General features: G+C 33.4%; 1 protein-coding gene across 2 annotated transcripts in view; it reads right to left on the bottom strand.

Annotated features, from left to right (window-relative positions):
* The window catches only part of LOC130895999 (paired box protein Pax-6), a 92,797-nt gene that overhangs the window by 32,988 nt on the left and 35,084 nt on the right, over positions 1 to 24,725 (bottom strand). For both annotated transcript variants that reach the window (XM_057803715.1, XM_057803716.1), the window contains exon 5: positions 4,124 to 4,343. In XM_057803715.1, coding sequence (XP_057659698.1) covers positions 4,124 to 4,343 — 220 coding nt within the window. The remainder of the gene's footprint in view (positions 1 to 4,123; positions 4,344 to 24,725) is intronic.

Below are 24,725 nucleotides of genomic sequence, written 5' to 3'. Positions count from 1 at the left end.
GTAGGTATAATCCATTTCATCCATCATCCATTATTGTTATTCCCTTTTGTAGAAAATCAACAAAATATTGTTTTAGAACGTAACGGAGACATAGCTTTGTCTTCCTACTTCAGAAGTCTCAGCTTTGTACAGAGAAATTTCTAGAAATTCCATGGGAAATTTACTAATCGTAAACCTGCGTATCTCCATTCGCATTCTGCTATGAAACTTAGCAGCGTTGCATACTTTATCTCTTAAAAAACGATACACAATTCACAGGAGCGTCGACTGTAAAAGTCGTCATTAATCGCTCGAAAGTCGATGACGAATGAGGAATTGGAACCACCACAGCAGTTGTAGTGAATGAGTAGCGCATCCTACAGCGCGATTTCGTAAATAAGTTTTGAAATGTTTAAAAAACTTCAATATCTAAGTTTCTATAAAAAAATCACCGCCTCAAAGTAGAAAGTTCTTTCAAAATATTTAATTAGAAATAAATTAGTTATTGAATCTAATAGTTGGCTCAAAGTGAAATAAAAATCATGGAAAAATATTTGTTTGTAAAGTCAAAATTGTGAATGTTCGATAAAGAATTGATTTGTCGAAAATGACGCTATAATTCAAAATATTTATATTCTGGATCGTGGGATACATATCAAATAATGTTTGTTAATGAAAAAAACAGTAAACGCAGCTATAACTACATGTAATATCAAATCGAAACCACAACACGGGCAATTTTAATGAATTTTAGACTTAATTAGTTGATCAACGCGACGTAACTGAATAATTAAAAGTTATTATTGATTCCATTCCACATATTCACTATCGCGAATATTCCAAACAACGCACTCCATAGACGCGAACGTAAATTTTTAAATAGGATTAAAATAAATTGAAATCAAACATGAAATAAACAATGGTATTTGTTTACAATCTAATTTAACAAAATCTACACGGAAAGCTTTCGACACCCATCATTAGACTATGGAAAACGAAATATATTCGGGATGTACAAAAATTAATGACACAGAGGTCTATAGGGTGATCCAAAGACAATCTTCGGGGGAAAGTATCAGAAATAACTCTCAAATTTCTTAATTTGAGGGCCGTGAAAGGGGTAAGAAATTGGAAAAGACTTTATAGAGGAAAAGAAAGATCATACAATATAAAAAAACGAGCCGTGGCTCGATAAACCCTTTCAATATAGATAAAAACATAAAGTAGGGTGTCAAATGAGCTAGTAATATGTATCACTTGGAAAAAGTTTATTATACTTTCTCTAAAACTCTAAACTAAAAAATTATAGTAGCAATTTTGTTAACATGATAATTATATTGAGATTTCCATTATCCGTTTTTCTTCCTTGTTCTAACTTGTTATTTATGTTGTTGTCGATGTAACTTTCTCCCTTCCCTTCCCTTTATTTTCACAGCTGTGATTTCACCAACCGTATTTTCATTCTAGTTATTTAAAATGAATAATTCAATGAGATAAGATATTTTGTATAAATTAATCTTTCATGGTAAACGATCTCGATCAAAGCTCTGTTGTAATCAATTTTCATGAAATATGCGCGTCAGATTCTCTTTAAACCTACGATTAATGCAAAATGCTAATGAAAAATTTTTGAATTTCGTTTTTGGTGAGTCAATTTTGTCAGAAGAAATGGATGATCAAGTGCTATCTTAAGAAATTTATTTAGTCTTAGGACTGGCGCTTTATACACGCTCGCAGCTTCATATAATTTCATAGATGGAGGTTATGGAAGATATCCATGGTAGTGAGGATGATTTGTCGTAATATTATGTTATAGTTGTTTCTAAAATACGATTTCATATCGTAGCAAAAGATATAGAAGTTTTTAGAAGACAACAAATCTACCTCACCGTTTCGAAGAAGTTACATAAATTTAGTGAAACGACTATATATCAATACCAAAATAAAAAAAGAATGAGGAATATTATTGAACCTAATAATAGCCCTACTTTTTGCTTTTTCAACATAATAGATCTAATAATCTGTACTAAGGATGCTCTGAGATCGATTACGTTGGTAATGGATGAGAGAATTATAAATCAAGTTATAAACTTCGAGTATTCGGGCGTAGAAACATCAAAAGTAGACAAATAAGCAAGGCATGAAAGCAACTAAATTATCAGGAAACATGGAAACATTTTTCATCATTTTAGGGTTCATTACCATCCCTTGAGAAACCTCAAAGTTGGTTCCATTATTTATTGATTTCAAACGATTTTCTATTGGAAAGTACAAAAGTTTTCCAAAATATTTGGGTTTTTTCAAATTGTCAATCTTAAACATTCTCGTTCAAAACTGAAACGAGTTCTTTGTTATGAATGGAGTGAAACATGTTTCTTCAAATATTAACATTAGTTTGTAGTCTTTCAGATAGTAACAAATTATGTTTAAAGACGATAAATGGTAAAGTTATAATGTTCATACACAGTACTGCATGAATCTCGTTAAGACCTTCGGTAAAGAATAGTAGCAAAACAGGGTGGAATATATAATAGAAAAAACAGCTTCTAAATTATGTGTGAATGGCAACTAATTGTTCCAGACGAAAGAGTAATGAAAAAAGAAGTTAGAAACTACAACGGTTCTTTTCAAAATTTAAACTTAACGAAATGTAATGTTAAAAAGATTTTTGACCCTTGATTATACTATCTATAATCCAGATGAGAACGAGAAATAATTGTTTTTGAATTGTTTAGAATTTAGATTTTTGATAAAATTTCAAGCCAAACAAGTGTACTTAATCTCAACCTCAACCAATCTATCTTAACCTAATCACATTCTGATCAGCCAAAAAAGTTTTCAAACTTATTAGTTAATCACAATATCTTATTTACAATCTATTGGTAATTTTAATTTTAAATCCCCACAGAGTTTAACAAGGTCGGGTTTTCCTAAAAACCAATGTTATATGAAATAAAGAAGATTCTAAATACTGAATTGTTTGATCATTTAGGTATTTACTAGTATGTAAACTTTGATCGATTAGATGGCAGATCATCCCACCACACCTATCAGTAACACCGCTATCAATCGTCAATCGTCAATGAAGAAAATCATCACTGAGTGATCCAAGATCCAAAGACAAACAAAAAGTTTTATTATATTCACTACTGCCCATTTACAGTTGTACGTTGGTTTAAAGCGAGATTCTAGAATATTCCTGTAAGTTCTTCAAACAAATTCTACTAAAGGATATTCCGTAGGTAAAGACAAAGTTACAGTTCTTGCCAATATATTTAACAGAATTCGAAAGATATCTGTTAAGTGAACTTAACACCGTTTATGCCACGCAAATAGATAATTAGATAAAACATTAATAAAGCCGATAACGTGTAGCTTTTCCTCATGTCTGCACGACAGAAATCCTCGAGAAAGAAGACAACGTCAAGCGGCGGCAGAGAGTTTCTACTTTAGCAGGGGGTAAAGAATATGTGTGGTACGGATGTGGGAGAGAAACTCGAAAAGGCTGCGAGCCGACACCAGTCCAAAGTTAACGTTCCCGTAGATTTCCCACCCTGTTGTGCGCGTCCCTATTTACTTCCGCTTCTGTAAACTCCACCCTATTTCATATCCACCCTCGCTATTTCATTCTCCTTGTTTTATTTCATCTTCTGATCCTATTCCCTTTTTGTCCCTTCACGTCGCGCGCCGCCCCGCAGGTCCTTGTTTATGTTTTCTGCCGACGAATCTCTATTCACGAATTTACATAATTTTAGATTTTTACAATTTTTTCTTCGCATAAACGAATTATTTGGTCGTGCTTCCAGTAAGCGGTTATATCGGAATTGAATATTGTGCTCTTCTGATCCCATTTCAGCTGATTTATTTTTGAGTTTCTTGTTATTGGGTATAAAATTTTATTCGAGACGGTCATTTTATTTTTGTCTGGCTTGTTTCGAGAATATGGTCGAATTAAATCACATTGGCCTTTGAAAATACCTAAATTGCTCAACACGCAAGTCAATCAATATTCCAGTTTTGAATCTTCACAATTCAATTATTAAAAAACAATTATTTTAAATGTAAAATTGAAAATTCAACTTCACATTATATTCAAAAATAATTATTTCATTTAAACATTAAATAGTTGCAACAATAGACTAACCTCTTTTTTGTAAATCGTCTCTTGAAATTTGACTGGTAAGAGCTGTTGGTGCTGGGGGAAGGCCAAGTGGAGGTGCTGTGGGAGTCCCGGGATACCAAGCCCACCCTGGTGTTTGCCCGTTAAACATTCTCAACTTGTCGTACACGGATTCGTTTTGGGCTGATGCTTGTTGTTCTTTCTGCGAGGCTAAATTCCTCAAAACTCGGTTGATAGATGATACCTGGAAAAAATATTTATCTATGAAACTTCATATAACATTTCACTAGAATGTCGAACAGTGAATTCCGCAGCAATCCCTTTCTACATTAATGTTCAAGAGAATTTTTTTTGTGATCCGATCATTATCACGATCATCAATTTTATTTTATACTAAATTACCTGGAAACTAAGGGTGTCACTCAGTAGGAGCACCTTCAATTATTATAACTACAATTATTATATTTAAATCTAACACTAACATGTAAAATTCAGCACTTTGCGCTGCTTTTACACTAAGCACTTCGATCATTAACTTAAGAGGCTTCGTCCTCTTCAGTCATCTCTCTAGATTGATGTTGTCGAGGAGCTGGATTGTTTCGATGTTTTTATGTTTTAAGAGCCGCTGTTCGTTAGAACATTTAGTGGATACCTACCTTACAGTGAATAGTTCCAGGTCATTCCGAAAGTACGAAAGCTCCTTAGCACTTTATTTTGAAACATCTGGATTATTTGGGTGTTGTTTCCACTGGTTGGATCCCGTAAGTCCATACCAGTTGTTGTTGTGTTCATATAAAAAACGAACACTGTGGATTGTCTTCTCAGCAACCAATACATTCCCTTGTATCTAATACGTAGTTCTTCCTTCCTCATGTGAGGTTTCCAGTGTAACTTCGCATCTAGTGTTAGCCCCAGATATTTTTCTCTATTAGCATATGGTACTTTTTCATCGGATATTTTTATTTGTATGAATTGCTCCTTTTTATTTTATGACATTGACCTGTACTGGTTTTCACTGGTTTAAGCTTATCCTCCATTGTTTTGTCCAATAATTAATTATATTAATTGATGTCTGTTGGTTGATTACAGCTTCTTCATGAGAATAGACTACAGTCAAAATGGCTGTGTCGTCCACAAATGTGTCACTAGTGTAGGACGTAGGGTAGAACAGGCCCAAGAACACTACCTTGTGATACACCCACGTTGATTTCCTTGGAGTTCGAGTAAGAACGTTCTTACTTCATTTTGAGGACCTGTTCCTTTTTATAGGAGTCTAAAAGTTCTGCATATTGGTTGGGAAAGAGTTTGGACAATTTGTATTTGAGCTCAAAAGTTATATTGACCTATATGAAGATACTACGTTTGGGGGTTTTCCTGGTTTGAGCATCATTATGACTTCTACTTTCCACATACTTTAATCATTGTGGATATTTCCTTTGGAGTTATAAATGTTATTTTTAAGCTGTTTTGATTCTGCATTAACTGTTTAAGTAATTATTCTCCTTGCTAAATATTCTGCGGATCTATTAGCTTTTCGTTGATTGTTTTGAGCCTAGCTACTATCTTGTATTTTATTTATGAATTTTGGGCGATTGGCCTAGTCGCCTTCCATACTGAGTATTCCGTATGTCATTGTCATTTTTTACTTATAGTCTTATTTATGATATTTTGGATTTTCCTTCTCAGTTATTGGGTAGCATTATTCAGTCTGATTTTGATATTACTTGCATCTCAGTTTGCGCTTTCCACGTATAAATTTTCTTATTTTGTTTGGGTTGTTATTGCCCTTTGTCTTTAGGATCAGGTTGGTAGTACTAGCCCAAGCAGCTTGTTGGATACAGTTGACTGCTGTTTCAATTTCCTTGTCTAACTCTTCTTTAGATATTTTAGAGACTTGCCGAAATAAATAAATTCGCCAAAATCATTTAGAAAGAAATTTTAATGGACTTCTAGATTTGAAACTGCGTTGTTGTTGTTGTTGTCTTGCTCACAATAAACCGTATCGTTAAGTATTATTTGAAGTAAGTCAAATATCCTTATTTATTTACAATAGCGCTATCGATCAATATAATTCCAAGAAACGGTGGAAGATCCCGAGCTTCCACCATATTTTGAATTGAAGAAGCATCCACCAGCTTCGTTACTCCAATAAACTGATAATTTGCAACATTTGTTTGACTACAAATGTTCGATTCCATACTTAACACATTCATAGCACTTTTCACACTAGATGACTCCCACGTATCCGTTCATAATTAAATTGCTCATAAAATATTAAATGTACAATCCGATTTTTAACCATATGGTTAATTAAGACGAAACCAATTCTTGTCTAGCTTTCCCCCATAAACGAATCTACCTCAGATGATTTCACATATGACCGAATCCGAATAGCTAAACACGCTTTGGTGATTTCATTCAAAAAAAACTACCCCTCGCGCCTCTTTCATACCAGTCCGGCGGACGTATATTTTACTCTTAATTCTGCACAATGACAATCATTGGTGTACGAATATTTATGAAAAGGGATATTTCACGTGATAAGCGGAAACAACAATTTTAATATTACCAACCCCAAATTTCAGTTTCCAATTTCAAATTTACTAAAACCTACTTCCGATCCCCTAATTATCAAATGATTTTGATAACATTTCCTTATATTGCTTTAGTTGTAAATTCTTTTTAAGAAGAGTTGATAGGAATTATGTCAAACACGTTCAACATTCAACGCCCCGGTAGTGGTTTTTTTGAAACAGCTTCCTGCGTTCCACTGAACCGTCTCCAGATCTAGAGAGTTTTGTACCTTCCGCAGGTACTTGATTCCTAACAAGACCTAACTGTGAGATATGGCCTGCCTTTTCTGTTGTTCCGAACCCTCAATCGCTTAAAAACCACAGCAGCTAAGTAAGAATACATAGTCATGGACGTCATTCTTTTTTACTGTGGTTCATCCAAGATTGGTGTGCCCAAAATCAGTTGCACCTTGCACAGTAGAAGATCTGTAGTAACAAGGAAATGGGGCTATCCAAGCCGCTCACCGTCGGACTTTCAAATAAATAGCAGGATCAAATATCACTTCTTCTAAAATTTCCTTATATTGCTTTAGCTGCAAATTCTTTTAAGAAGAGTTGATAGGAGTTATGTCAAACACGTTCAACATTCAACGCCCAAGTAGTTGTTTTTTTGAAACAGCTTCCTGCGTTCCACTGAACCGTCTCCAGATCTAGAGAGTTTTGTACCTTCCGCAGGTACTTGATTCCTAACAAGACCTAACTGTGAGATATGGCCTGCCTTTTCTGTTGTTCCGAACCCTCAATCGCTTAAAAACCACAGCAGCTAAGTAAGAATACATAGTCATGGACGTCATTCTTTTTTACTGTGGTTCATCCAAGATTGGTGTGCCCAAAATCAGTTGCACCTTGCACAGTAGAAGATCTGTAGTAACAAGGAAATGGGGCTATCCAAGCCGCTCACCGTCGGACTTTCAAATAAATAGCAGGATCAAATATCACTTCTTCTAAAATTTCCTTATATTGCTTTAGCTGCAAATTCTTTTAAGAAGAGTTGATAGGAGTTATGTCAAACACGTTCAACATTCAACGCCCAAGTAGTTGTTTTTTTGAAACAGCTTCCTGCGTTCCACTGAACCGTCTCCAGATCTAGAGAGTTTTGTACCTTCCGCAGGTACTTGATTCCTAACAAGACCTAACTGTGAGATATGGCCTGCCTTTTCTGTTGTTCCGAACCCTCAATCGCTTAAAAACCACAGCAGCTAAGTAAGAATACATAGTCATGGACGTCATTCTTTTTTACTGTGGTTCATCCAAGATTGGTGTGCCCAAAATCAGTTGCACCTTGCACAGTAGAAGATCTGTAGTAACAAGGAAATGGGGCTATCCAAGCCGCTCACCGTCGGACTTTCAAATAAATAGCAGGATCAAATATCACTTCTTCTAAAATTTCCTTATATTGCTTTAGCTGCAAATTCTTTTAAGAAGAGTTGATAGGAGTTATGTCAAACACGTTCAACATTCAACGCCCAAGTAGTTGTTTTTTTGAAACAGCTTCCTGCGTTCCACTGAACCGTCTCCAGATCTAGAGAGTTTTGTACCTTCCGCAGGTACTTGATTCCTAACAAGACCTAACTGTGAGATATGGCCTGCCTTTTCTGTTGTTCCGAACCCTCAATCGCTTAAAAACCACAGCAGCTAAGTAAGAATACATAGTCATGGACGTCATTCTTTTTTACTGTGGTTCATCCAAGATTGGTGTGCCCAAAATCAGTTGCACCTTGCACAGTAGAAGATCTGTAGTAACAAGGAAATGGGGCTATCCAAGCCGCTCACCGTCGGACTTTCAAATAAATAGCAGGATCAAATATCACTTCTTCTAAAATTTCCTTATATTGCTTTAGCTGCAAATTCTTTTAAGAAGAGTTGATAGGAGTTATGTCAAACACGTTCAACATTCAACGCCCAAGTAGTTGTTTTTTTGAAACAGCTTCCTGCGTTCCACTGAACCGTCTCCAGATCTAGAGAGTTTTGTACCTTCCGCAGGTACTTGATTCCTAACAAGACCTAACTGTGAGATATGGCCTGCCTTTTCTGTTGTTCCGAACCCTCAATCGCTTAAAAACCACAGCAGCTAAGTAAGAATACATAGTCATGGACGTCATTCTTTTTTACTGTGGTTCATCCAAGATTGGTGTGCCCAAAATCAGTTGCACCTTGCACAGTAGAAGATCTGTAGTAACAAGGAAATGGGGCTATCCAAGCCGCTCACCGTCGGACTTTCAAATAAATAGCAGGATCAAATATCACTTCTTCTAAAATTTCCTTATATTGCTTTAGCTGCAAATTCTTTTAAGAAGAGTTGATAGGAGTTATGTCAAACACGTTCAACATTCAACGCCCAAGTAGTTGTTTTTTTGAAACAGCTTCCTGCGTTCCACTGAACCGTCTCCAGATCTAGAGAGTTTTGTACCTTCCGCAGGTACTTGATTCCTAACAAGACCTAACTGTGAGATATGGCCTGCCTTTTCTGTTGTTCCGAACCCTCAATCGCTTAAAAACCACAGCAGCTAAGTAAGAATACATAGTCATGGACGTCATTCTTTTTTACTGTGGTTCATCCAAGATTGGTGTGCCCAAAATCAGTTGCACCTTGCACAGTAGAAGATCTGTAGTAACAAGGAAATGGGGCTATCCAAGCCGCTCACCGTCGGACTTTCAAATAAATAGCAGGATCAAATATCACTTCTTCTAAAATTTCCTTATATTGCTTTAGCTGCAAATTCTTTTAAGAAGAGTTGATAGGAGTTATGTCAAACACGTTCAACATTCAACGCCCAAGTAGTTGTTTTTTTGAAACAGCTTCCTGCGTTCCACTGAACCGTCTCCAGATCTAGAGAGTTTTGTACCTTCCGCAGGTACTTGATTCCTAACAAGACCTAACTGTGAGATATGGCCTGCCTTTTCTGTTGTTCCGAACCCTCAATCGCTTAAAAACCACAGCAGCTAAGTAAGAATACATCGTCATGGACATCATTCTTTTTTACTGTGGTTCATCCAAGATTGGTGTGCCCAAAATCAGTTGCACCTTGCACAGTAGAAGATCTGTAGTAACAAGGAAATGGGGCTATCCAAGCCGCTCACCGTCGGACTTTCAAATAAATAGCAGGATCAAATATCACTTCTTCTAAAATTTCCTTATATTGCTTTAGCTGCAAATTCTTTTAAGAAGAGTTGATAGGAGTTATGTCAAACACGTTCAACATTCAACGCCCAAGTAGTTGTTTTTTTGAAACAGCTTCCTGCGTTCCACTGAACCGTCTCCAGATCTAGAGAGTTTTGTACCTTCCGCAGGTACTTGATTCCTAACAAGACCTAACTGTGAGATATGGCCTGCCTTTTCTGTTGTTCCGAACCCTCAATCGCTTAAAAACCACAGCAGCTAAGTAAGAATACATAGTCATGGACGTCATTCTTTTTTACTGTGGTTCATCCAAGATTGGTGTGCCCAAAATCATTTGCACCTTGCACGGTAGAAGATTTATAGTAACAAGGAAATGGGGCTATCCAAGCCGCTCATCGTTGGACTTTCAAATAAATAGCGTAATCAGGACCAAATATCACTACTTTAAAGTCTCCAGCTGAGGACTTTGGGTCTATTAATTTGCACTCAACAACAAAAATTTATCAATAATATATAATTTCGAAAAAGCCTTAACCTCAAAGTGTAGCTAGAGAATTGATAAGGATTGGTTAGAAAGATTAAGAATTGTCGCACATGATGAGAAAAGAGTGGTATTAGGCATCTCGTAGTAAAGCTTCGATCAGAAAAAAGATTAAGACAATAATTAAGGAATTAAACTAAAAAAAAAAAAAAATTAATCATAGTAATTCTATATATATATATAGGTAACTTACATAAAACAGTGGCGATACCCTGTTGAGAGTTCAGTGTGTTAGTGAAAATTGTGAAATCTTTTGGTATTTTTTCTATTTATTTTGGAGATTTGAATCATTATAGACTTTTGAAATTGATTGATTTTAAGTGAAAACAGAGTCATTTTGCCTCCGCCACTGTTTTGTTATCAAATCGGAGTATCAAACAGCTCAGTTGACGTGCATTTGACTACATGCACATATTTTTGTAAATCAGATATCATTTTTTCCTCTGATCCTGATATGTCAGTAACAGATCCACTCTATGACATGTGGCTTACCCTTGTGGTCTAAAAAACACAATAGGAACTCATTTCCATTAATTTAATTGTGTAATTGGCTAGCCTGTACTCTTACTGTATAGAGATTGAGTTACGATGGACGATAGAATGAAAAATTCAATCATACGCTCACTGTACGTACGAGGGCTGCTATTAACTCTTCTTTGCTAGCATTATTTATTATACCATCAAATTCAATTCTATTTTTGAATATTTTCCATACACTTTTTCATACGCTTGTACTGATTTTCAAAGCATAATTAAGTCATTGGGTATCAAATCAAGATTGTGTAGTAGATACTCCAGAAAATCCGCATTCTAGTCGGTTAAAAATTGCTTCAATATCGACGACGTTTTGTAATTTCTTAAAAGACTTCTATTTGGGATAAGCAATTACCCATTTATGGGTAATACCAAGTAAATTACCTGATGTTTTTTATATAAGATGGACTATATTGTATAAATATAGTTTTACAGATTGTGAAGAAAATGATGTTATTTTTGGAAATGTGTTCTTAAAAAAATACGACGATTATTGGGGATTTTTTTAATTTTATATAGAATTCCCTGGTAATTATATTGTCTTGTAAAATAGTGTGCAGTCTAAAAAATTGTGGAATTTGATAAATAAGACACAAAATATCTATCTAATAACTTAATGAATATGAAAATTAACAAATACAAAACTAAGACGATGATAATAAACCGAATGGAGAAACCACATAAGATAAAATTAGGAGAATTTAATATAAAGCACGTCAAAAGCTTTAAATACTTGGGATGACACTAACACAAGGTGGAAGATTGGAACAAGATATAAACGAGAGAGCTAAAAGATTATTCAACGCATTTAAGATACAGTTTCTAGCCAATAAGAAAATACCAAATAAAAACAGAAATATATAAAAAAGTAGCAACACAGAAACAAAAATGCAAAATACAAAATACAGTATTGAGATTTGGAAGAAAATATAGGATAAATCAAGTTACAATAAGGCATAATATTATGCAAGAAAATTTGAACTTGAAACCAATTGAAAACAAAATCGAAGAAGGACAATTAAGATAGGGGAAGAATGATTAATATGAAAAATATGTGAAGCATAAACTCACAATACAAAACAAAGGAAGAAAGATCGAGGATAAGCTGTAGAGAAGAAATTAAAAAGACAGGGAAAAATCGTCCACGTCATGACTCAATTCCAGCATGTTTTACACCTGAAAAGGTAAAAAGGCTTTAGGATTTTGTGAGTAGTAACTTCATAAACAAATCAAAAATTTAAATTGATTTTTTTTGGTGATTAACTTCTTTCAAATTTGAGGAGTCCTCTAACAGGAATATTTCGTTTTTTCGTACGTTCTAAATAAGCAAATGCAATCAATTATAGATAGTGGTGTAAATTTTATATTATATTCTTGACTCAATTCCTGTTACAATGATAATGAAGTCGAAGGGGAAAATTTAAATATTTGCCGCCGTAATGGATTTCAATAGAGTGTTAATTCGACATTCGACAGTTTGGTGGTTAATCAGTTGGCGTTATGGTTATTAGTTGGGTTGCGGTCGTGAAATTAAAGGGATTTCTTTCCATGAATTGAATATTCGATTAATGTAAATAATAGGTCTCTAACCAAATTCGAGAACAGCATAGAATAAATTAAAAATTTGTAGAAAGTTTCACGACGCGTTGTGTATATTAAGAAAAGTATACAGAGTTTGCCAAAGATAATTGATGGTATCCTTTATGACATGCTAAAATACTTTGATTTTCATTCTACAGCGGCAGGGGTAGAAAGATCATAAGAGCTACTGTACTGCAGAGCTCTTAAAAAATTAACAACTAAAAAAGATGAGGAATATATTATTTAAATAATAATAATCTAAATTAATACACTATTTTCAATTAGATATCCAACAAGACTTTCTTGGGGACTTGATCAGACCAGACATTTGCTTACTTTCGTCACGTGTGAAGCTCTTATTTCAGGAAGCAACTTGTACAAGCAACTATACCAATCAAAATGCAGCACTACTTCAATTTGGATGATTACAGACACAAAACGGATTTCGAGGTATTGATATACACATCAAGAAAATGAACTGGATGACTGCAGTTAGGATAAACATAGAACCAATTTCGATTACAGTCAACGGACACAACATTGAATTGATTTTACATTTTAAGAATTTGGGTAACTAGTTGTACAGTGACATAACGTGCGACGAAGAGATAATAATAGTTCAGACGCGGTTAAGAAAACTATGAAGCATTTTTTTACGGATGTGAAACGTGGACACTTAAAATTGATATGATGAATGAAATAGAAGAGGAATTCGGACAGATGAATAAATATCGAGCATTCCTAAACAGCTTAGAAAACGCGTCTGTACAACAATCAAATGAAGCGACGTCCCGGTTGTTTGGAACTACTTAAACGACATATTTAATAGTCCTGGGACGTCGGTCAACTCGGCGCCTGTCTTGGCTAAAACTGCTGAGTCTGTCATCGACCTTATACCATCCACGATATACATACATCGGTATGCTGAATTGTCGTCTTATATTCAACACGCTTCGCGCATGACGTCACGCTGGAATCAGAATGTTTTCTTGGTCATTAAGATTAGATTGGAGTTGTACGTATTTACTGGATTTTTGTAATATTTTATCTAACTAGTATTATTTTCTAATAAAGATTGTTTTCTATTATGCCCCTTATCTAAATAGCACAAAAGTGGGTATTGAATACTTGTTCAAAATTAGTATTATACGCGGAATCTGTAACCAAACTCATGACCACACTGTATGATTCTTCATATCTCGCTTTCTGTCCCTGTAAGGATTTTTCTAATAAAAATACAATTTCAATCAGCGGTTTCTAGGAAAGGAACTGTTCAATTTATAAAACACAGTGATTTTGATTTACGTTTCGCTAGGATGATCGCAAAATTTATTTAACGACACACAATGCCGTCTTGATTATAATCACTACTTTTGAACGGTATTTTAAATTGCAGGAATTAAAAAGTGGGAGCGACACAGTGCGGTTTAAATTTAATTCACAAGTAAGCGGATTGGAAACTACAGAGGGAAGATTTAATGAATTCTGTCAAATTTATTTTATATTACAACAATACACATAAATATTCCAAGTCTACATCATAATTTTCTATTGTATAAAAAAATAAATTTTATTTGAAAAAATAACTGTAGATGTACTCCCATAAATGATCAATTGTGTTATTTGTTTAAAATAAGAAAGGATTACCCCCTTAATCCATGTTAGAAAACACCCCGGTATCAAATACAGCCGACAATGACTATCCCAAATTAATAAAATTAGGAATGAAGCTGTCGAAGTATGGGACGAATAAATTTGTGGGAAAGTTGCATATCCAAACAATGCGTGTGCCAGATGCAATTCACTGCAACTCACGCACGTCTAACACCCTGTTCACATATAACTGGCTTATCCCTATCCCGGGGACGTGTTATTATGTCCTTATTCTTTGGGTTTAGTCAACTGGAAGCTAGACACCTTCTCACTTTGTTTTCGGACGTCAGTAACACTCAGTCGATTGAAACGTCTTTCCACACACTTTTTTTCTTATTTAATGACATGCAAATACTTAGAGTACACAAAATACATCGAAAAAATATAATCACAAATTACATTAATACGTATAAGTAGTATATAAACTTTACCGAAGGAAAATGAAAGTGGATGGAAGTAGAATGATTATTAAAGACTGCATTTTCACGGAGCTGACCATCAAACACTAGTAGTATTGAACAACGCCTTCACCTGAAGACCTCTCTACTTCCAGCTCTTCTGCCCATACTAGAATTGCGACTATATGTGGATCTGTGTCTTTATTTTCTATCTTAATAACTTTCACTATTCCTTGTTCATTTCCGAGGCAGAGTTAAGATCTACTTTTTCTTTTTTCAACTGTTCAAGATGTCCAAGGGAAACATAGAATGTCAGAAATTAGAAATTAGAAGATAGAATTACTTAGATGAACCTTGCGGAAATACTGTATTATCTGCCGCTATCTGAACGGTTACTATAAGTCCAAATGCTTCATCTGTACTATCTTTTCCTATTTTATCTATTTCTTATTAGAGCACAGTTTTACTTTTGATACTTTTGATATTTTAATCGCTTGATTGGCATTAAAACCATTGCCGAATGAGGAATTTGTTCCCCGAAATTCTCTTTGTGTCCAATATTGGACATTTGCTTTGTAAATGCTTCTTATAGTGACATGAAAAAGCTTGACTTGTATCTATCTATTTGTTTATGCAATGGAATGTTCGAACTCGATTTTTCCTTACTTTTATATACTTCTAAAAGGGCAATGATAACAATCTCATAACTTTTTGGCAAAATCCTCACAAGACTCAACAGATTATGAAAACAATCAAGACTAAAATAGGGTGTGGAAGTAGCAGATAAATTTTGATAGAATCAAAATCTTTGAGAAGAAAACCATAAAAAGCACACAACGCTTTTAATCATGAAGTCAATTGAACAAATAAATTTGCGTTAATTATATTGTTTCCACTATTTTCAAAAAAAAAACAATTTCTGCGTAGGATATTCTGGAATATAATTACTTTGGTTATAAATAAATTTCGTAACTAAAACGAAATTTATATATTGCACACGTTCAAACTTAAAGTTTTATCAATGGAATCACGGATTAATTTTGAGTTTGACGAGAGTGTTCTGGTTTCCTCTACATACTTCTGATAAAGTTATATGACTAATGGTATCTGAAAGATGCAAGGTAAATGAATTAAATTCAGGTAGAATCAGAAGTAGAATTATATCAAATCTACTATATCAATAATAACTTTTATTATGTTCTAAAAAATCTTTAGAAGGTTGAAAATATGTCTTGATCTTCAAATAATAATTTCAGATTGTGACGTTATTTTTCTCAAATTCAGACATTTACATAAAGCGTCCCACTATCTCATTAAAAGTGGGTGTTTTTCCATATTTGTAGATCCTCATTGAAGTCTTTAAAGTGGGTTTGGATCTTTCCATATCTAGTAAGTTTAAACTGAAGTTTTAACTAATATTGAGTAAAATTTATGATATTTAGTAGTTTTAGATGGATAAACAAATAAAAATAAGTCAGGAATTCAATTAAATGTGTCTCTTAACTAACAATAGATAAAAACCTCTCGACGTAAATTTCACATGACAGATGAATTAACATGTTTACATCCTCTGCAAGTTCATCGATCTCGGCATTCAATTCAGCTTCACCCTAACACACATGTTTGTCTTTATACGAATCGGACTACTTTTCTCGATATTTTTATAAAAAAAGAAACGAAAACATAAATTATCTACCAAAAAATCCCATTCAATTTTCAGGGAGTCCTTAAAATCGGTTCTTTTGACAAAACTGAATGCAATTTCACGTACAAAAGTGGCCTTTACAGAAAAACTCGAGAACATGCATAAATCCCTTTAGTAGTGTCGACAGGAGTATTTGTCGCAATATATTTTCAAAAATGGTCTATTATAGTTTTCGAGTATCATTTTGATAAATTCCTTTACGAATTCAATAGAAATTTTTGCTTTTGAAGGTATTATTGTGCGGTAGGAATAAGCTATACCTGAGCTACCGGTCAATCATACGTACACTGAGAAACATCATATATTTATTTGCTCAACATTTGTAGTAGGTCTGATTAATGGTTCTTTATTATTCTCTACTTCATTTTATTGTATTTTTAATTCTTGTTTTCTGTTTCAAGTTTCAAGATCAACTATACAAGGATTGAATGAATTTTCAATAATTAATCACTCACTCATTAAGCACAAAAATCATTTCGACAAGATATTCACCATACGAATTGTTTATTTTAGAAAAATAATCAACTGTTCTTCATCCTTATCTAGTTTTCTGCAAATGGTAGATTATTAAAACCTAATACCTTGAGGTTATCAAAAATACAAACACGTTTCCCGAACCCCCGAAGCAAATAACAAAAAAAAAACGGCCTTATATGTATTGACGAGGTCTAAATTTCATCTCAATTAACTTATGATATTAAGAACCGAGATTGCCGCATTGCTGATCCTGTATCCTGTTTAATTTTGTATCAGTATATGACATCCTTAGTAAGTAGAGTAAATACTGTTAAACAAGGGTCCCTCTATCTGAGTTTGCTCAAGATCTGGCTATGTATCCCTAGGGCCGTGTTTGTATAACATGTCGTATGTCACCGCTTCACAAACTCTATTAGCGACAAGAAGTAGCTTTTGTTTGCAAAAGCACAGAAACTCACCTAGGTATCTAGGATGGGATCAAACACAGAGGCGTAGATTGTTTCTTACAAATCTGAAAACTGATAAAAACCATACTCGATAATGAGAGCTACATTAATTGGATTTGAACGTTCATAAAAATTTTGTTAGATTAGATAAACGAATAATAACTATTCTTCTTGCGGTATCCATCCAACGATGGATACCAGAATGGTCGTTCTTAGCAGCCAAGAATATTTCGAATTACAGCCTGGATTATAACTGCGATACAACTGCGTTAGTTTTAGTAACTTGGTTTCAAAATGATGCCGAATATGTTCAACAATTGCTGGAAAGTAAAAAGTTATAAGTTTTCAAAAGAATACGTTTGTGACAAAATTGCAGAGGAAACAGATCGAATTGATAAATTAAAAATGTAACCGCTGAAAAATGGAGAAACTGTATTCAATACGTGAACAAAATTGAAAACCCAAGTAGCGATAGAGAAATTGTACTATATAATATCTAATAATAAAAAGTCAAATCATATTAAATTTTAAAATCCAACAATCCAAACAACTTTCAAAAATATTTCAAAATCCATATTTAGATACATTTTTCAACAAGTATCATTATTTATACTTATCGTATGAATAAAATTGATTATCACACTCAACTTTTCTGCCAATCTATAATTTACACTAGCTAGATGCTCTTTACACCAAATATTAACATATCTCCTAGGTTGTCCAACATATTTCCTACCAGTCTATTTCATATCTAGTATTTTTAGATTAAGAACCCAATTTTAGATCTGCTGTTAAAAATATTTTTTAATACGTTTGAAGATTAGAAGGTACCACAACTAATTATTTGAAAGTTTTAGTGATCAAAAAGCGTGAAAGACATCGTAATTATGAGTGTCGGCCGGACCAGCTGCGTTTATGATTGCACGAATAATTTCGTAAAGCCGTCATGACTTTTTTCGAAGATTCTTTCTCTCATGATCAAATCGTCTTTATTTATCATTTTATTTAAATTTTTGCATTTCCTTCGCGTTGCTACTTTTAACTATTTTGTCCATAACAAACTGACCAGAGACTTTTCCTATCCATTAAAAGCATTATTCTTATTTAGATTTTTCGAAAATATTGATTCCTCTGAAACTATCCATGCCTTTATATCGCTCAACAATATTGATGAAAGATTTGATAAATTTTGCAATATCGGTTGCGTATATTTTTATCAATCATCTAGAAAAAGGTTAAAAATATATTTGAATTCCTCAAGGTTTAGTGTACCGAATAAAAGATGCGAATAAGTATAATTATTTTCAAAATTTCGTCATGAAGTTTCTTTTTAATTACGTGCAATACCATTTTTTGTTTTAATAGTTAAAACAAACAGAACGTCAGACTCAGCAAAACCGCATTTTTATATAAAATATGCTGAGTTTGTGTAAACATTCTTGTTGTCGAACCTGTGCACAAAAATATTTATATAAAATAAAATTACGTCGGATAAGGCGAGGGGGAAAATTGGTGTATGGTTATTTTGGGGATGCGGTCGTCATGGAAACGGCGAGGGTGCGGAGCTTTGGCGTTCAAAGGAATGTGGGGGATTACAAAAATGGAAACAGATTAAGGAAAATGGTGGATGGCTGAATGCTGCCGCTGCTTTTGCTACAATGGAAAGATGTGCGAATATAGCAAGTGAGATAATTCCGAGAAAAGAAATTACCAACTTTCCGTAAGTTCGTACCTTTATTTGTCGCATCGTTTTGTAAATAGGAACAAAAGGAATCGAAATAATTAACTACCTGATATAAAAACGGAATAATATGGTTTCAAATTGAAAATTTATGAGTTTCTCAATGTATATTATCATCAAAATTACACATACTTTGGTTTATTTTGTCGACAGAGTGAATATTAAGTAAGAAAAATATCAATTTTGTATAGTGTAGTATAGTCATTCTGGATTATTTATAAATAATTTCGTATTTATAATATTAGCAATATATCTGCTGAGTTAAAAATATAAAACGACCATCACTGCTAGAATAGGAACATTGAAATTTTAATAAAATATGAATGTTAGCTTTTATCAATAGTTGAGATTTTGATTGTATTCAAATAATGTATATCTTAACCAAAATCTCATAACCAGATCTACTGTAAATTGAAGAACCTGATGCTGTTAAAGTGAAAAGCAATCCTTAGATGCTCTTTACACCAAACATTAACTCATCTCCTAGGTTGTCCAACATATTTTCTACCACTCTATTCCAAATCTAGTAGTTTTAGATTAAGAACCCAATTTTAGATCTGCAGTGTTAAATATATTCTTTAATACGTTTGAAGATTAGAAGGTACCACAACTAATTATTTGGAAGTTTTGGTGATAAAAAAGCGTGAAAGACATCGTAGATGTCGTAGATTTTTTCTCTCATGATCAAATCGTCTTTATTTATCAAGTTTGTGCGTTTCATTCGCGTTTCTATCAACAATAAAATCGTAAGCTATTTCATAATGTATATCCTAACCGAAATATCATAACCAGATCTACTGTAAATTGAAGAAAGTTGAACCTGATGCTGTTAAAGTGAAAAGAAATCTTAAGATGTTTGTACCATTTTAGAAGACTACCCACACCTGGGTACAAGATCAGTATACAAAGAACTTGATATTTCGTAAACATCCGTAACAACATTTTTAGAAGGAAAACTAAAATAAAGATTCATTTTGTTATTAATTGGTCTAATATTATCATTATTCTACCTTGAAACTAAACCTATTGAGTGGACAATGGTCCATCCTATTCTCTAAGTGATCATCGCGTCTTAGTTTGTCTTTGCTTATTGAAAGGAATTTTAGAGCCCAGTTAGTAGTAGAATTAGAAATCTCTTTGATTGTTCCATACCTGGAGTTTTACTCCATGTTTCTTTTTTCTCATATTTTAATTTTTTTAATGCACTGACGTCTTGGGGAACCCATGAACAGTGTCCCTTCCTAGGTGAGCTTATTCACTCCTGTACACTTCACAGTTTTGAAACTGTGTGAATTCCCTTACGAGCTTTGACTAAATTTTTCAGTCAAGTGCTTGGAGGGCTGATCTACTGATAAAATAAAAATCTGTCCGAATGTCCGAATGTTTGGAGAAGAGAATACACCAATTGAATAGAAACGAGAAAACACGAAATCACAAATAGGAATGTAAGAAGCACAAAAAGAAATACCACGCATAATAAAAGATGTGGAATATTTAAAAACATGATACAAGATTGCTATTTACTGCATGGAAACTTAACTTCAATGATAATTATTTTGACATACTACTAATTATTGTAAAAGATTGTTATGCAAATAACATTTTAATTAGACTGTTAATGATTATTCTATTCGCAAAATTTAGTGTCAAAAATGTTTACAACGAAACTTCTCATTTCATTTCTTACTAATATAGTTTGAGATAATCTCGTCGTATGTCTATAAACTCCAAACTGTTAATAGGCCTATACAAAGTCAGTTTCTCTGAAGTTTCAATGAGAAAACAGATCGTTCGATACGATATATATATCGAATAGCTGGTGATTTTCGGTAAAGCGTCGAAACGGCCCCATTTACAGGCATTTTCCTTCTTACATTGGCATTTCCTCCTCACACTCCATTGCACAGGAATTGTTTGACCTATCATTTCTACTACACTAACAGTAACCAGCGCGACGGCCAATCGGCCCACTGTTTTGTGCTTGCTTCGCTTCTACTACGACTTCAAACATTATACGAGGAGGGTTCTAAAAATATATTATATAGTTGTAACCAACAAAATGAAGTTTTAAGAAAACTTATTTCATATATGGCAACAGAATCTACTAATTCAACGTATGTCGCAATAGTTTTGGCAAAGAAAATAGCAGTTTACAAATAGTTTGTAATAATACAATATCAAAAATGTTTAGTTTCTTATCATAATTTGGAAATGAGAAAAAGCATTTATATTTTCGTTGGACAGATCTCTAAGTCAAGCATATGTTGAATTTTTGAAAACCAAAATATCCCACACATATGTCGTTTACAATAGTATGGCCGAATGTTAAGAAAAAATTACATGTTTGAGCTTCCCAAAAGCGAGAATTTTCACCCAAGAAAGGGCAGAAAAATTGGTAAGAAGACAGAAAGACATTGTCGGGGTTTTTCGTAAGAATGAATAATTTTTATACAAAAGAAAAGGGAAAGTTTGAAAGTTTTTTTTTAATTCCAGCCCATATCCAATCGTCTTTCTACTGCTTACAGACGTGTTTTCTTTCTTTTCGTGAATAACCAATCAATTATCAGTTTGGGATACGTTCTCAACTAGACCTCACAAATAGCGTCACGTTTCTCTCGAGAGATGTAAGCAAAATATTTTTGCCATAGATATTTCGCAAGATTTTTATTAGTTCTATTCAGTCCTATGAACGATATGAGGTTTGATTATTACATTCAACAGATTGTAAAACATCTACTTTAATTTTTAATTACAATCAAATAAACACAATTAACGGTATCAATATTTCGTAATCTACTTTACAATTTAGCGGACTATATTTCACAAAATATCTATTATTACAACTGTCGTTTGTTATGCTACAACCCTGGTATATTGTTATTATAAGTATCCCTTCGATCATGATGGTCTTCCACACGCATTGAAAACCCTCAAGTACTCCCCAAATAGTAGAGATTACTAGATTTCGTTACTGAAAACAATTTAATACACAACAGAGCGTTCCGAATTACTGAAGAGGGAAAGATGTAATGCTTCATGATGTACTGTGAAGGATTAGAATAGAAATTTCCTATAGGGGAATTCGATACACTTCATATAGTAGTCAATCCGGAGAAATTAGATACGAGTTTTTTGTAACGAAATGGTATGTCCAAAGATGTGATATAAATTATTTAAATAAAGGAAAGTTAGTATTAACTTTATAGTGTTGTATAAGATTCTTCTTGTGGAAGTATGTTGAAGATTATATGAACCAAAAAGACTTGTGGGTTCATAAGGAATGATTGAGATTAAAAGTGTCTGAATATACTGTTTACACCAAGTTATCGTCTCCAGAGACTGAAGATAAACTATAATCTAATGACTTGACTTACCTGTTTTATACTAAATTTCCCCACCAATAAGCCAAAATTGATTCCAACGGGAAAAAACTCCTTGGCGGGAATCTTCACATTCATTCCTTGACTAATAAACTATAGAGTTGGTTGCAAGGAATTGGCCCTTTGTCCCTATTTAAGCCACTCTCACATCTAGCAATTTCAATGCTCTCAAATGCATCCAATAATTTATTATTGGATACTTACATCTTTTAAAAATCGTACATTATTAATATTCATGTCATTGACTGGAAGCGTGATCTGCAATACCTGATTTTCCGGTCCGCCTATATTTCAAAAGATCTATGTGTTCTTTACACCGAACAATAACGGATCTCTTAGTCTGCCCAATATACTTTCGGTTACCACAACTTGTTTCATATATACCACTCTTTCCCAACTATGGTATTTTATCCTTAGGATTTATAAATCAATTTTTAACCCACTCTGCTAAATATTCCTTCTAATCCGCTCGTGTAAAGAGGATTGAAAGGTATCAAAACAAATTTTTCTTTTTTTACCTTGGGTTTGGAAAAAAGTGGTTTCACATAGATATTTCTTAAACCTATGACGATTGATTAACCTATTTACAATTCTTTTTTCATAACCGATGAGTATAGCTACATCCTCAATGAAGGACTTTTCCTTATTGTATCTCTCGATGGTGAGTGGAAAGTGGATTAACCGAAGTACCAGGAAATGGATACTGGCCATCTTATGTTGGATACAATGAAAAGTATCAGAGGGGATGTACCTGCACGTAGCGGTGTTTTTCCTTTTTAAAAATTTCATTTGAAAGTGGAATATTTCGGTTAGAAATTGTTTTATTTAGAATAAAATTGACAGTTGATTATTCATATATTGTGTATCATAATGATAGCTTATTCTCCAAATGTCATATTTTTTCTGTTCAGCTTAATTTTAGTAATGCCTAGGTGATAACGGAATTGTCTATATTACCATTTATTGAAAAGCTTACGAGCTTTGTAAAATAAATGAACACACGCAAAACTAGAAATTCAGCGAAATTGCTTGATTAGGATTTCTACTGATTATTTCCAAAGCAATTGATACTATCCATCGTTTTTAGTTATAGGTAATGACATGGCAATTTTTCTTCATTCTTTTGCATTATCTATTAGACGACAGATTATTCCGCAATAATTCTAGTTTCCTTTTCCTTCAACTTTTAACGTTGTTATTTCATTAATTTGTTTTTTTTTTGAATACAAGATTACTTAATCGATCCCAATTTCCTCTCCAATCTTTTATATAGAAGAATGTTATTTCAATTTTATATTTTCTAAAGAAATTTTTACAGTTTTAGTGATTCTCTATGATTTTATTTTATTATGGTTTCTTCGCTTTTATTTTTACCTATATTCGTATCCCATAACTATTGCAGTTTTCACAAGTTTCTCTTTCATTGCCGCTTATCTGTATTTTATCATCTTTTTGTTGTTAGTATGATTTTATCACGAATTTCATTAGATCTTGTGGATCTTTAACAATCCCCTATTTTCCTTATTTTTTCTCTTCAGTTTTCTGCTTTTCTCTTGTTTTGTCTAAATAATAAGTTATTATCACTTCGTTGCAATTAATTTTCGCATTACATTTCATGCGAGTTGTTTCCTTTCGTCTTCTATTTTCTTAAGAAATCTTCACTCATATATCTATATATGAATCTAACCTCATTTTCATTTACATCATCTAATTTTTTTTGGTATGTTTAGCATTGACATTATTTACATTGTTTTGGAATTTATTAGTGTCTTTAATGATATCTTCTGCATTTTTATAAATGTATCTGTTAATACCACTCAGATAGTTAATATGTGGGATGACTCTAGCTTTTAAAGACCTTCTATTTTGTATTTTATACGCCCACAGGTATAGTGTTCTGTTGCTCTGTAGTCCCTCGCCTTTTTAGAAAATGTGGTATTAATTCCAACGTCTTCAACTATCCATTAAGGCGACGTCGGCCTTCCCCTGTTAATATTTGAAAATTATTGTTACTGATGTTAATATATTCAATAAATTTTGTTTGTTAATAGGCTTCGAGGACTCAACCCCTATAGATTATCTCACAAACCAATGTTTTTCATTTGTACGTTTTTTTTTCTGTGTTTTTTCCCTCTCAGCTCTTTCAATTGTATTCATGCGCAATTTTTTCATTTTCTCTCCAAATTCTCGTCACTTCTTTATCAATTAGCTTTTTTTCTATTTTCCAACTCTCTAAATTAAGTACCTCATATACAATCTAAGTATTGAAGATTTGGTTTAATCTAAACGTCTACAAAATCTGCTTTCTTCGGCTACTCCATTTGTCATTTTTTCCCAACGCTGTTTCTGCTTATTCGTTCTTTATCAATCGCTATCTGATGTTGTACTCTTAGTACTTTTGATAATTTCTGATTTGTTCTTCCACTTACTACTGGTGTTATTTATTATTATTAAACTTAATTTCAACGGCTTGTTT

The sequence above is a fragment of the Diorhabda carinulata genome, chromosome 6, assembly GCF_026250575.1.
Source record: "Diorhabda carinulata isolate Delta chromosome 6, icDioCari1.1, whole genome shotgun sequence".
NCBI classification, from domain to species: Eukaryota; Metazoa; Arthropoda; class Insecta; order Coleoptera; family Chrysomelidae; genus Diorhabda; species Diorhabda carinulata.
This window is presented reverse-complemented; position numbering and strand designations above follow the sequence as displayed.